This window comes from Rattus rattus, chromosome 3, assembly GCF_011064425.1.
Source record: "Rattus rattus isolate New Zealand chromosome 3, Rrattus_CSIRO_v1, whole genome shotgun sequence".
Lineage (NCBI taxonomy): Eukaryota > Metazoa > Chordata > Mammalia > Rodentia > Muridae > Rattus > Rattus rattus.
Genome location: NC_046156.1, coordinates 172,562,735 through 172,577,227, shown reverse-complemented (window position 1 = coordinate 172,577,227; position 14,493 = coordinate 172,562,735). Strand labels below are relative to the sequence as shown.

The following is a 14,493-nucleotide window of genomic DNA, read 5'->3' as shown; positions in this document are numbered from 1 at the left end:
CTCCAATCGATATTCCTAGAATCAAATTTATAATTTTTGCCTCCAATGATGTAAAGCAGTCCTATTCTTGGGTTCCTTTCAAAATGAATCTATTATATTTATAAATCTTGTATAACATTTATTTCTGATATTTTTAGTTATCTGGGTGTGTGCCTACATAGGGGTATGTGCAAGTAAGTGAGTGTACTGGTGGAAGCCAGAGGCACTGGAACCCTGACAGCTAGAGTTATAGACAGCTACGAGTTGCCTGACATGGTTCCTAGGAACCAAACTCAGGTTCTCTGGAAGAAAAGCACGTGCTCTTAATAATTGAACTCTCTTTCCAGCCTCTACCCCAAATTAACCTAAAATACTTTTATCCATCACTAAGTATCATCTATTTATTTATTCATCTATTTATTATTTTAAGACAAGAAAGGGGTTGGGGATTTAGCTCAGGGGTAGAGCGCTTGCCTAGCAAGCAAAAGGCCCTGGGTTCGGTCCCCAGCTCCGAAAAAAAAAAAAGAAAAAAAAAAAAAAAAAAGACAAGAAGTTATATGGACTGGACTAGACTAGTGTCAAATTCACACTGTAACACAGGATGGCCTTGACCCCTGATCATCCTGAATCTACTGCACAGGTTTTAGGCTTAGAGGTGTGCACCACCGTAGTCAGCATTATAAGCATTATCTTTGACTCGTACTGAGGTTTCAGTGACAGAATCTGACATACTTCCTTCTAGCAACTATCACAACATCAACTATGAATGAATGTTGATAATAACATGAAAGAAAAATGTCCTATCTTATTGTGGAAGTTTGAATATTCATGGTGCAGGGAGTGTCAATATTGCCTTGTTGGGGGAAGTACAATTCTCAGCTCTTTAAGCACCAGGCCTACCTGGACACTGCTGCCATGTTTCCTGCCGTGATGATAATGAATTGAATTTCTGAACCTATAAGCCAGCTCAAACTAAGTGTTTAGAAGAGTTGCCTTGGTCATGGTGTCTCTTCACAGCAATGGAAACCCCAGCTAAGACACTTATTATTCATATAAGAATCCACAATGGATCATTAATGTTAACCGACCCATGCATAACCATAAATCCTACTTCTCCCCAGACTCCCCTGCTTCACATCAATTTTTATAACCCCAAATAATTAGCAACCTCCAGGCTTTCATTACAGCCAGCCCGTGTGTCCGAGCCCCACCAACCTTCCGAAAGCTTCTGCTGATACATTAGTTCCACATACACAAACCTTCAGGAGCTGACACTGCACAGGAGGGAAGGAAACAACTAGAGATAATCTGTCTGGTCCCAGTTTATATCCTATGCTCAGTTCCCAGCCTCTCATCGAAAATCCTTAGTCTGGTTACCCAGAATGCCACCTTGTTAGAATAGCCACCCTCCACTCTGTACCTTTTCCTAAGCGATTGAGAACTTGGCTCTTTCTTCCATCCCGTACACTGTAGTCCAGACATCCTTTCCTACGTGACTGTCTTCTAGTGTAAATGTACAGTGCATCGTAAAGTGTTTTCCCTTCTAATTTGACTTTTATAAAGTTAGACACAAAAAAACCTATACTTTTAAAGAATTTACCAATAAAAATTCACAATGTTAAGCTTCATGTCCCTTCTAAGAGTCATCTCAAACATCACAGAGTCAACTCAATGTTCCTGATAAAAAGTAAATTAATGTCTTCTTAAAATAAAAACATCCCTTTATTTGGGAAAGCGCAGGGCACAGGCCAGGCCAGGCCAGGCACAGCAAGGGTGCACTTGTGGTCAGGGAGCATCCAGAGGAGTTGGTTCCTTCCCTCCACCACACAGATTCCAAGACAACCCAGGCTGTCAAGGTCCACAGGTGTTCTTACAAGCTGAGTCACCTTGCTGGCCCTAATGCCCCACAGCAAAAGTTTAATAGAATCGATTGAATTTAAAAGCAATAAATGCTTGGAAATTGAGCTTGCCTCTATAGAAGAACTCCTGAGTTTGATTCCCAAGCATCATTTCATTAAGAACAGATGATATGATGATATTATTAATAAGAGCAAATTATTGCTTCAAATGATTGTTTTTATGAATGAAATAAGATCGCCTTACTTTTTCCTTTAAAGAAAAAGGCATATTCCAGTCATGACTCAAAATCCCACGAATAACTGCAAAAAGTAGGGCGTTTGTTCTTCCACTGTGCTGTTTTCATTGGTTGGTACAGGAGTGGTGCACAGGAGTGGAGGTGGTACACAGCCAATGCTGAGGGCTGACCCAGGACTGAGAACACGCTAGAGAACGTGCTAGCCAAGCCACATTCTAGCCCACGGTGATGTTTTATTCAAAGCCAAAGAAAATCCCCAAATTACCAGTTGTGTTCACTGATTCCAGATTACCAAACGGTTATATTAATGTTTTATCTTATAGACACTTCTCACAGTTGAGCTGCCAAGGGACTGCCACCATAGAACAGCTCTCCTGTGCTTTCTCTCTCTCTCTCTCTCTCTCTCTCTCTCTTTTTTCTTTTAAAATCTTTCTCTTATGTAGTTTAAGTCTCTTAATCCTCATCATTCTTTTTTTTTTTTTTTTTTTTATTAACTTGAATTTTCTTTTTAAAATTCAAAACCCCCCCCTTTCTATTCTAGTTCACTGGGGGGTTCAGTTTAACTGGTGTCAATATTCATTGCTAATTAATCCTATGGTTTTAAGTGATGGCATCTGGTTCTTTATGGTAGAGGGCTTCCTCAAATTCCTTCTTTATGGTAGAGGGCTTCCTAAACAGAAGGAACCTCGACATAAAACCGGGAGGAAACTGGCCATGCTGAGAGCGATGGTCTGATGATTTTTTGGGAATGCACAGAGGAGCTTGGGGCTGGAGCTAAGGCGCTGACAAGACAGGCACGTTCGCCATTCTTAGGGTGCTCATTGCACATCCTGAAGTAATCCGCCCTCTAATTTGGAAGTAAAATGCTTTGCATGCTTATTTAAATTATTTACCATTAGACTTAACTTATTCAAGACAGCTGAGCCCCACCCCTGAGCCTCCTACCATAGATAAAGAATGCAGGCCAGCCCTCCCTCACACACCCATACCCCATAAGATGGTTTAGAAAGTGAACAGGAGATCCTTCCAAAATGTTCAGAGTTAGGTCATGTCCCAACACTACATAATAAGATAGCAAATTATAGAATATTTTAAAGCATGTTCCATACAAATGGACAAAGAAAGAATTAAAAGAAGTACAGTAGACAGTGGGGAGGTGACTAAGTAGCTAAAAAAAAGCACACAAAAAACTGATCACCTAAGTTCAAAATACAGATCACATGAACCAACTCCCACAAGCTGTCCCCTGACCTCCTCATGCACGGTGCATACCCCAACTCGCACATGCACACCAATAACAACAACAACAACAACAACAACAACAACAACAACAACAACATTTTAAAGAAAATTCGAGCTGGGTGTTTTCCTTAGTGGTAACTGTACTTGCCTCTCATGTGTGAGGTCCTGAGTTTAGTTCCCCAAAACTATTCACTTATGACACAAATGAATGAATAAATAAATAAACAAACAAACAAACAAATAAACATCACTAAGCTACACTGTGGTTTCTAAAATAGAAGTTACTAAGAGCTAATGGGAAGTGTTGAGGTTGTTCTGTTGCTATGTACTGTAATGCTAAATGTTGTTGTCACTGGCTGCCTCAGGGAGGAGAGAATCTGCACATACACCAGGGAATGCTGTGTGACCTTGCTCCTCTGCACATACACCAGGTAATGCTGTGTGACCTTGCTCCTCTGCACATACACCAGGTAATGCTGTGTGACCTTGCTCCTTAGTTTAAAACTATGGGATGAATAGCTCGGCAGAAAAGAGGTAGGTGTGGTTTCGGGTCCTGGGCTTGGGGTCTGAGGAGGGAAAAGAGAAGGTGGAGAGAGGAGAAGACGCCATGTGCTTTATAGCTTATTATTAATAAAAAAGTCTTGTGTCTTTAATTTGGGAACTAGATGCTGTATGAAACCCCCGACTAAGAATATTTATGACAATAAAATAAAAAGAGCTAATGGAAGCTGGCAGTATTAATGTAGCTACGTTTTAACATTTGTATTCATTCCTTTAAATGTTCATACACGTATAGAATATATCTGACCAAATCCAAGGGAACTCCTCATGCCTCCCTTTCAATTCCCAACATCCACCATCACATGGCTCCCCCAACTTCCTGTCTTCATTTACTTTACCCACTGAATATGAATGGTGCTGCCCAAATGCACTTGGATGTGGACTCATTAATGAGGCCTGGGGAAACTCCAGTGGCCATACGTCCAAAGAACACAGACTCTCTCTCTCCTTGCAGCCCTCAATGGCCAATCACTCTTCAAATAGTGCACCAGTCCTCAGGGGCCCCTCCAATGAACACAAAGAAGCTGGGGTGCTCTTGCAAGACTGCACAAGACCTAGCCAATTCATGTAGTTACCTTAAAAACAAGCAACAGACAGACAAACCAGAAGCTTAAGATGTGGCTTTTGTAATGATTAGGGATCCAAGTCTAGATGTTTTGACATTTAAAATTACTAACTTTTTAAAAATTCTTTGAGATATACATACAAGTAAAATACACACTGAGCAGGCTGTATTTGTGTATTGATAAATACAAGATGACTATTTCTACTAAAGATGTTTTAAGACTTCAATATATAAACTACCCACACCGGAATCTCCAGAAAGGCATTGTTAGCACTATTACCAAAAGGCAAAATCCATTACTAAAGTCCTGTAATGGTAACAATAAAGTCTAGAACAAAGCTAAAGGGCACCTCCTTAAAATCTAGAGGGAAACTGAGGAAACCTGAAGTTGCAGGATCCCACTAGGAAATAAACACCCAGCAGAACCAAGTTTGGCCATGATCCTGACTTTTAGGAGGGTACTCAAAGCTAAAATATAGCTTCCTTTCATGGAAAGAATAGTTGAGGTTTTAAGACTTTCTGTCACAGGGTCCATACCTGTGAGTGCCATAGCTGATGCAGGACAATGAGGAATGGTAGTGACCTATCAAGCTAGGGTGTCCTAATACATTAAACTTATTCTTGGTGAAGTTGCAAATACCAGAAGCTTCTCTAAAGTGGAGCTACTGCTTTTCTTTTATGGTATTTCAAGCTACCTAAAAAGGCAAGCATCAACTCTGACTTCAGGCCTCCTGAGAACTACATTTGGTTAGCAGTCTTACAGTGTGTGTGCCTGGTCACAGTCTACAGTGTCAGGGTGGCCGCATACCACATAAAACAGACTCCTATCTCACTACTTTCTCTGAAATCACTTACAGGTAACAACCTTTCCATGGAAAATGCTGGGAAGGGAACTGGTTCTTACTCTTTCTCTTTACTTTAGGAAGGATGAAACAAAACTATTAATGCCAAAGGAAGCTATAAAAATTGAAGCATGACAATCAGTAAAGTCTTACGTTAGCATCCTCAGTAGTGGGTTTCGTCATGACATTTTCACATATATGTGCCCCTCTACTTTGTTCTCACTTGCTCCCTCCCTCGTTGTCTATCCCATGCCCCTCCCACCCCAGCTGGTTCCCCTCTTCCCCTAGTTAGTCCCCTTATGTTTTCTGGTTATATGCATTCAATTATTCTATTTACCACATCCCTCGAGATCCATTCCTCTCCTCTCCCTTTCACGGCTTTATGACCAACAAATACATCACACACGCACGCACGCACGCACGCACGCACGCACGCAAGCACACACACATGCACTTTAAATCTCTCACCACACAGGAGGGAAAACACCCGGCATCTGTCTTTCTGAGTCTGGCCCAGTCATGACTTCATCTTTCTCACTGCTGAACAAGTCCCACTGTGTATGTGCACAGAATTTATCTGTTCATCTACTGATGGACACAAGGTTGGCTCTACTCCCTGTATGTCTTCTACACATGGGTATGTAAGCATCTGTGAGCTGTATTCCCTACGTATTTGATGCTCACCACAACCAACCATTTCCAATGAAAATAATAAGTCAGTTTTGAATTACTTTTAGTTTTACCTGGATCAAAATCTTAAGAAGTCAATGGGCCTAACAATAGTATTGCTAGTAAATATTAGTTTAATTAAGGAGACTGAATCTCTTTATCTATTAACCTATTAATAAATATTTGATGAAATTAAGCTAGTAATAAGGAAAAGATCAGTTTAATAAACAAATAAAAACCTCTTTAGAATGATTCTTTTCCATTCTCTTTTCAACGAAGCTCTTCTTCCAATGTCCCACCTCCTATTTCTTCCTTTCTATCTCTTATAAATAAGACAAAGGCAACTTTCTCACTTTTTCTACTTTTCAATCAGTATGAAGTGTGTGCTCACTGTGTACTACTAGCTTTGTGATTCTAACAGGTTCTTATTCTGATTCTAATTATACTCCCCAATCTCCTGGTTGCCCTGTGTTCCTTGTATTCCATCTATATAATAACATTCTGGAGACATTCTTTTTCAGTCTATTTTAAGTAGAAATCCTTAAATATATGGGCATAGAAATGCCTATGGATTTCCATGCTTTCAACTTTTATAGTAGAAATCACAGTTCTATACACAGACACAAAACTTGGAGAAGTTATCAAAAATAAGGTGCCTGTAGGTGTGTGGACTCATTTCTGGATCTTCAATTCAATCTCATTGATCAACATGTCTGCTTTTGTGCCAAAACCACGCTGTTTTATCTCCATTGCTCTGTAGTACAGTTGGAGGTCAGGAATGGTGACTCCTCCAGCAGATCTTTTATTATTCAGGATCTTCCTGGATATCCTGAGGTTTTAGTGTTTCCTTCTGAAGCTCAAATTTTCCTTTCAAGATCTGTGAAGGATTTTGGGATTTTGATGAGAACTGCTTTGAATCTATGGATTGCTTTTGTCAGGATAGCTTTGTATTATATTAATCCTTCTGATCTGTAAGCATTTTCTGATATCTTAATTTCTTTCTTCTATGTCAAGTCTTTCCCTTGGCTGGTTAGAGTTATCCCTAGTATATACGTGCTACTGTTAAAGGTATTCTTTTTATTTTCTGAGGTAATTATTTCTCCGTCTGTCTGTCATTTGTATGTAGAATAGTTACTGACTTTTGCATCCTGCTACTTTGCTGGTAGTGTTTATCAGCTGCAGGAGTTTCCTAGTGAAAATGTTAGGGTCACTTATTCATACAATCATGTCATCTTTAAATACTTTACCTTCTTCCCTTCCTATTTCTATGACCTTAATCTCTTCGGTTGTCTCACTGCTCTAGCTAAGACTTCAAGTACTACATTGAGTACGTGGGCAGAGAGTGAACAACTTTGTCTTATTCCTGGTTTTAGTGGAAATGCTTTGATTTTTCTCTCCAATTAGGTTGTTAGCTGTGGGCTTGCTGTAAATCACTTAAGATTCAATACCCCTAGTCTCTTTAGGACCTTTATACTGAAGGGGTGTTGGACTTTGTCAAGGCTTTTCTGCATCTAATGAGAGGAATTTAAGGCCCACTCCACAAGAGGGAACCCATCCTTGACACTGCTCAGGTGCCCAAGAACTGAGACTAGCTATACCAGGGACCCAGGAAAAACCAAATACTACTGCTCTGTAAAAGAAACATAACAATAAAATGACTCCTAACAACATTCTACTATACTTAAAGACCAGTGCCTTGGTCAGCCATCATCAGTGAAACACCCTTCTCAAGTAGATGGAATACACAGAACCACAGCCAGACAATGTGCAGAGAGTGAGAGACCTCGGAGCACTTAGCCCTAAGTGGGATGCCTGCATCAAATCCCCCCTCCTCAGGGCTCAGGAAACATTGCAGAAGAGAAGGTGGGAAAACTGTAAGAACCAGTGAAGATGGAGGACACTGAAGAAACAAGTCTTCTACACATAACAGGACTGAGGCATGTAAGAATTCATAGAGCCTGTGGCACATGCACAGGTACTAGACAGGTCTGCACCACAAGGGCCCAGAGTAGAAAGGAGAAGTCAGAAGCTAGCTGCAATTGTTAACCCCTTGCAAAAGACCCCAACAGAGTCTCAGTGGGGAGTTAAACTACTCTTCAGGGAAGGCCTCATGCCCAGCAGAAACAAAGGCAATGGTATCCTTGCGGGTTTGTCTCATAGTGGTCAGTCAGGCTTCTCCACCCCATCCACCTGTCAGTCTGTCTCTCTGTCTCTCTACCTGCCTGCCCACCTGTCTGTCTGCCTGCCTAATAAGTTCTTTTAATATATATTATAGCTTCTGGGTTTGTGTTGTTATGGGATTTCTGTATCTGTGAACATGTGTGTCTCTGTGTGTTTCTTGTGCTTTTTTATTTGGCTCTTTTCCTTCTGATTGTTTTGTTCTATTCTGATTTATTTTTGTTTTATCCCATTTTATTTTATTATTACTATTTAGATGACGAGGGGAGGTGGGGAAGATCTTAGAGAAGCTGGTATTGTATGAACTACATAGCATCAAATATATTTTATGAAAAATATATTTTCAATAAAAAAGTACAAAAAGAAGATTGAATTAATCATTTTCAGTAAATAAAGACATGAAAGATGGAGGAAGAAAAGAAATAGTAAACTCTGCTAACCATTGGAAGGAAACTATTATGCTATAGAGACCAAGAATATACAGGGTGCTTGGGGCTGTCCAATGTTAACGGTGGCTAAGAAGCAAATTGAAATGAGCCACCACGTCACCTACTTAGTTGCTCTTGAAATAAATATTTGCTATAAGATACCCATAAGCAGTATGTAAAAAGTGCCTAGGTATCAGAAGTACTAGCAGAGAATGCTTATACAGACTTACTAGAACTAGACTGAATGGGCTAGAATAGTATGAGAGAGAAATTCTAAATATAAGAAAGTACACAATACACCAAAGGAGGAGCTGAAGTCACTTCTTTCAAAGGTCAGTAGTAGTAATCATAGTAGGAGTATTGAGAGCAAAACTAATTCCAGAGACGAACAGCAGTGTGCTTGTCATGAACACAATCCCGGAAAGCAGATGAATGGACAGTTATGGTAGTTCAGTAAGGTAGCCCATGTTAAATACATGGCCTACATCTTTGGATGCCACTGTCCTCTGGTCCAGGAAAAGTAATCCTAAACAACTCTTAAAGATATTACCTGTATCCCAATTTTCTTCTAGTCAGTGTCAACTTCTGTACTTTATAACTATCTTATATTTCTAGCTGGGATCATTGAAGAAAGGGTTTTTAAGGCAACAGAAATGCCACATTTGTTTAACTTTCTCGTTTTGTCATTCCCTATACTTTTTTAAGTTTGAAGGGACAATTTACAGCTTACTGAAGTCAAGAATAAGCACTGCTTTAAGATCAAAAGGTAAGCTGACACAGAGGGCAAGAATCTGTTCAGAGTTGAAACCAAAGTATGAGCTACTCTCAAGACATTTTAGCCTAGAGGGACAGTCCTTAGATCTAAATGTCAGCACGGCCTTTTAAAATTATTACTGTGATTATTTTTAACTCCATCATTCTCTCAAAGAAAAAAAATACAATATGGTCTATGTACCAGGGCTAGTGGACACCACATCAGAAAGAGTAAAACATCTACAGAATTATCTAGGAAGATAGAAAGAATCTATAGAATTATCAAGAAGGTACAGTGACAATACGGGAATATTCACTGTACGTTTCAAATGACTCTGGCAATAAAAACAAGTTTTGATTATAGAGGTGTAATGGATATTCCTGGTTGTCAACTTGATTATATCTGGAATGAACTACAATCCAGGATTGGAAGGCTCACCTGTGATCCTGATCTTGAGGCTGGGAGATACAATTTTCTGACCTGGATCTTGGCATGGGGATCTTGAGGTATAGTGGCTATGAATCCCAGGAGACTAAGGCAAGAAGATCTCTGAGTTCAAGGTCATCAGGGACAAAGCAAGTCCCAGATCCAGGCGTGGTGGTACATGCCTTTAATCTGAGCCATACCTTCTGCTGAGACCTACATAGAGACATTGGAAGAAGGAAGATTCCTTCTTCCTTGTCTGCTTGCCTTGTGGGACTGAGCAACTACTGAATCCTTGGACTTTCATTCACAAATGATCATTGTTAGGGAGTTGGACTACAGACTGTAAATCATCATAACAAATTCCCTTACTATACAGAGACTACTCATAAGTTCTGTGACTCTAGAGAACCCTGACTGAATCAAGAGGTCTTTTATTTCCTTGGTTACATTCATTCCTGAGGGAGGGGAAGAAGAGCGGGAGAGAGTGTCTCACTGGTATAAGGATTTGTACATGTCCTAAATATTTAATCCTTATGCTCATAGATAAGTTTAGTTCTCACGCCCATTGAGAGTCTTCTCTTTGCAACAAATCCAAAACATCACAAAACCCCACAACCCATCAAAATTGTGGCCCCAGTCCCAGTGGATACACATATAATATAACATCTGCATGTGAGGTTCAGGAATTGTTGAGGAAGAGAGGGCAGAAAGATAGTAAACCAGAAGAAGATCAGGCATGTTGCTATGAGAATGTGTCTCCTAGGAATGTCAAAAGCTACACACATAAAGTTTTATCAACATGAATGTCTAAACATGACATGAATGAAGATAATAAAAAACACCTAAGGTTGATAAGGGAAGCCCATAAGGCCTCAACCCTACACAAAAACTACAGGCAACTAAGGCATGCTGACAGCAGGAGAAACTGTCTTCTGAGGAGAAGGCACTAACTGGTTACCCAATACCAACTGGCCGTCCCTGAAAACAAACACACAAGAAAAATTATACAGAGTGAGCAGGTCTTATACAGGAATATATAAGCATATACATGTAACAAAAATTAATGAAAAAAAGGCCATGGATTTCAAAGAGAGCAAGGAAGGGTCTATGGGAGAACTTAGAGGGAGGGAAGGGGGAAATGATATAATTATAATCTCAAAAATAAAATAAATAATTAAAAGAAATAAAACAAGTTTTGCAAATCAGATTAATAGAACAGATATTTTAAAAGTTTTTAGAATCTTCTTACCTAAAGAAACTAAAAGAAAGCTAGGCTTACGACTATAGCGGCTCAAGACTATAATCCTAACCACTGGGAGTTGAGGTAGGATGATGGTTCTAAGCTCAAGACCAGCCTGTTGTATATAATGAGTCCTGGGTCAGAAATAGTTTTGTTTTCCATGATTATGTTTTTATAATCATGGTAATTCTTTTAATGTCAATTTTGTAGAATAATTTCATTTTTATTGGTTATTTTATGTATTTACATTTCAAATGTTGCCCCCCTTCCCACATTCCCCTCTGCAAGCTCCCCATCCCAATCCCCTATCCCCTTTGCCTCTATGAGAGTGCACAAACCACCCCTCATTGGGAACCTCATTACTCTAGCATCCCCTTATACTGGGGCATTGAGCCTCCACAGGACCACAGGTCTCCCCTCCCATTGATGCCAGATAAACCAATTCTCTGCTACATATGTAGCTGAAGCCATGGGTCCCTCCATCTGTAGTCTTAGGTTGGTGGTAAAATAATTTCTTATACATAGTATTAAAGAAAATACATGGGGGTTGGGAGAGCAAGTTTTAAGACAGGGTTTCTCTCTATAGCCTTGGCTGTCCTAAAACTTACTCTATAGACCAGGCTGGCCTCAAAGTCAAGAGATCTGCCTGCTTCAGCTTCCCAAGTGCTGGAATTAAAGGCACCTGCCACCACTGCCCAACTTTTTTTTTTTCATATGAGTTGGTGTTTTGTCTGCATGTATGTCTGTGTGAGGGTGTTGGATCCTCTAAAAGTAGAGATACAGACAGTTGTGAACTGCAATATGGGAGCTGGGAATTAAACCTGGGTCCTCTAGAAGAGCAGCCAGTGCTCTTAACCATACTCTTAACTACTAAGCCTTTTCTCCACCCCACACCATGTATTTCTTAAAGCCCAATGAGCAAAACAAGGCTATTTACTGGCGTCTCCAGGGGTGAGTAAATTAAAATTTAGATATAAACTGTTACCTATCTCTGAAGACTTACTAAAATTCCCTCTAAGTTTTACTGTGGTAAGTTAGCAGTCTGTTAAAGGAAAGCCAAGCTCTCACAGGCACTGTTAGTAAAAAGTTTAAAATTTACTCTTGAATGCATTCCTGCTTTGTTTAAGGACCAGGGACTCTGCTCTGCATGGCTTAAGTCTCTGGTTCCTTCATGTTCATGGTTCTTATGCTGGTTAAGTGTGCTGTACAATTCTTCCAATGCTCTGACCTTTACTTGACTATGATGCCAACGTCCCCAGTTGTAGAATATAAACTCCAAAGGCAGTGACTTTTCTGGGGTCGATTCAACAGTCTGATGGTGAACATGGTGAAAACTGTTGTGTTTCAGGTACAGAGTAAACCCCTGATTAGCATGTTATGAAGATAAGGCCACTGTTTCTCAAACTCAACTACTTCAAATTCCCTGTGTCAACACACAAAGAAGGATATGGTATGGCTCAGGGTAGAGCATTTCACTGCAAATGTAAACAAATATTCTTGGCATACAGAAGTCTGTATTGAGCATTTTACATTATCATGTTATCTATTCTGACAACTACTGTTGTCTCATTTTACAGATGTGAAAAACTAAGTATTCAAAAGGAGTCAAGCTTGGTGTGATGGCAAACACCTTAATCCCTGCAGATGTGGTAGGAGACCACTTCAGCTACACAGTAAGTCTGTATAGCCAGGGCTACATAAGACCCCACTTCAATAAAACAACAATAACAAAGCTCTTAAATATGTGTTACGGTCATGCAACCAGCACAAGTTTTATATATAAGAAACCTAGATCTATTCCACTTCAAAGGCCCTGGCGTCAACAAAGCTACCATAATTTTCTTTGAGTCTTTGAGGACATTTGTTAATGACTCCTTTATATTTCTGAAGCCTACACTTAAAGAGGGGCACATGCATACTACACTCATTCACACACACACACACACACACACACACACACACACACACACACACACACACACACACACACTTAAACCAAAAGTGCAGTTCACATACCTAGTCTATCCCAAATCACAACTTAGCAGTACACTGCGGTGTACAGCACAGGGTACTTCTCTAGTGAATGCTGATGGGGGTTGGGGTGGGGGGGCTGGGCTCTCTACTGCCTATACCAAGGGAGAGTGTCATGTTGCCAACTCATGAAGAGATTGCTTCTCTATCCCCAAGCCTGTCAGCCCAGCTTCTACTGAATGTCTACTGTATTCACAAGGTGGGAGAGTCAGAAGACTTCCACCTTGGACTATTAAGTACAAAAAGTGCACTTTCTAAGAAGGAAGCTTTAAGAATATAACAGACCAGCTGGTTGGGCAGCGGCCACGGTGAGGTGAGAGGTGCTCTTCTTCCCCTCACAGGTGACCTGCGCCGAGGCTTGACTGCTAGAGTTCTTCGTTGAGCTACCTGCTGTGTGCGTTCTTGGCTGCTCCAACCTGGAGCTCTGCTTCCTTCACCTTCTCAAGCCCGCAGCTGGGACATGCAGTGCAACTACTGCACCAGCACGGGGTGCGCGTGCGGGTCATCACCGACTGCGACTACATGGCCCTCAATGGCTCTCAGATCGGCCTGTTACACTACACAAGATATACAGGCAAGGCATGACTAGGACCTAGGCTACAGGCACCATAAGTTTGCCATCGTTGACAAGAAGGTGCTCATCACTGGCTCCCTCAATTGGACCACACAGGCCATCCAGAACAACCGTGAGAACGTTCTGATTATGGAGGACACCGAGTACGTGCGGCTGTTCCTGGAGGAGTTTGAGCGCATCTGGGAAGAATTTGACCCCACTAAGTACAGCTTTTTCCCCCAAAAGCATCGAGGGCACTGACCCTGCTTTGTCTTGCTCAGTCTTCCAGCTTGTCCTTGTGTTGTTACCTCCTGCTTTGCTTGAGCTTTCCTGGCTGGCTGGGGAGCAGCTTACAGTGTTCCTGTGTGTGCCTCCCCACCAGAAAGAAGTTGGGAAGGAGGTGACAGTGTTGCCCAGTGGCATCATTAGACATGCCTCGTGGTTTACTGGCCTTCAGCAAGTGGCATCCTCTCCCTGCAGTGTTCAGTCCCGCCTGCAGCTGTGCCCGGCTTTGCTTTTGCCTTCCCACGCCCTCACATTTAGAGCAATGCTGTGGACTTAGGCGTCCCCTCACCTCTAGCACCCATGGTGGACTCAGTGGATTTACTCATGGCTTTTTGCTCAGTAATGGATCAAAAGTTGACGACAGAGGGAATCTTGGAGGTAAGCGGATTGCCCAGGCTGTTACCTCAGCTCTGGTGGGCATTTACAGGAGTCTGAGGAACAGCTTCTCACGTGCATCTGAGACGTGTTTCGAATTATTTTTTTTGTATGCAAGTAGGTCAAGTGACATGAGCTAGTTTTGTCCTTGTTGATGCTTGCGTGCATGACAATCTCTCCATGCGGCTCCCTGGCCTGTCTGAGTGGATGAAGTGTCCTTTAGCTTAATAGCAGATACTGCACAATGCATGTTATCTCACTTTTTTTTTT

The 14,493-nt window shown here is 41.1% G+C and overlaps 2 protein-coding genes across 2 annotated transcripts in view; one reads left to right on the top strand and one right to left on the bottom strand.

The window, feature by feature from the left end:
* Nucleotides 1-14,493, bottom strand: part of Wdr70 (WD repeat domain 70) — a 226,527-nt gene that overhangs the window by 60,021 nt on the left and 152,013 nt on the right. The gene's annotated exons all lie outside the window — the stretch shown is intronic.
* On the top strand, nucleotides 12,304-13,976 carry Pld6 (phospholipase D family member 6). The gene is given in 4 exon segments (XM_032896533.1): nucleotides 12,304-12,334; nucleotides 13,380-13,441; nucleotides 13,443-13,568; nucleotides 13,570-13,976. Coding segments are annotated over 4 exon segments (474 nt in total). The 3' UTR covers nucleotides 13,825-13,976.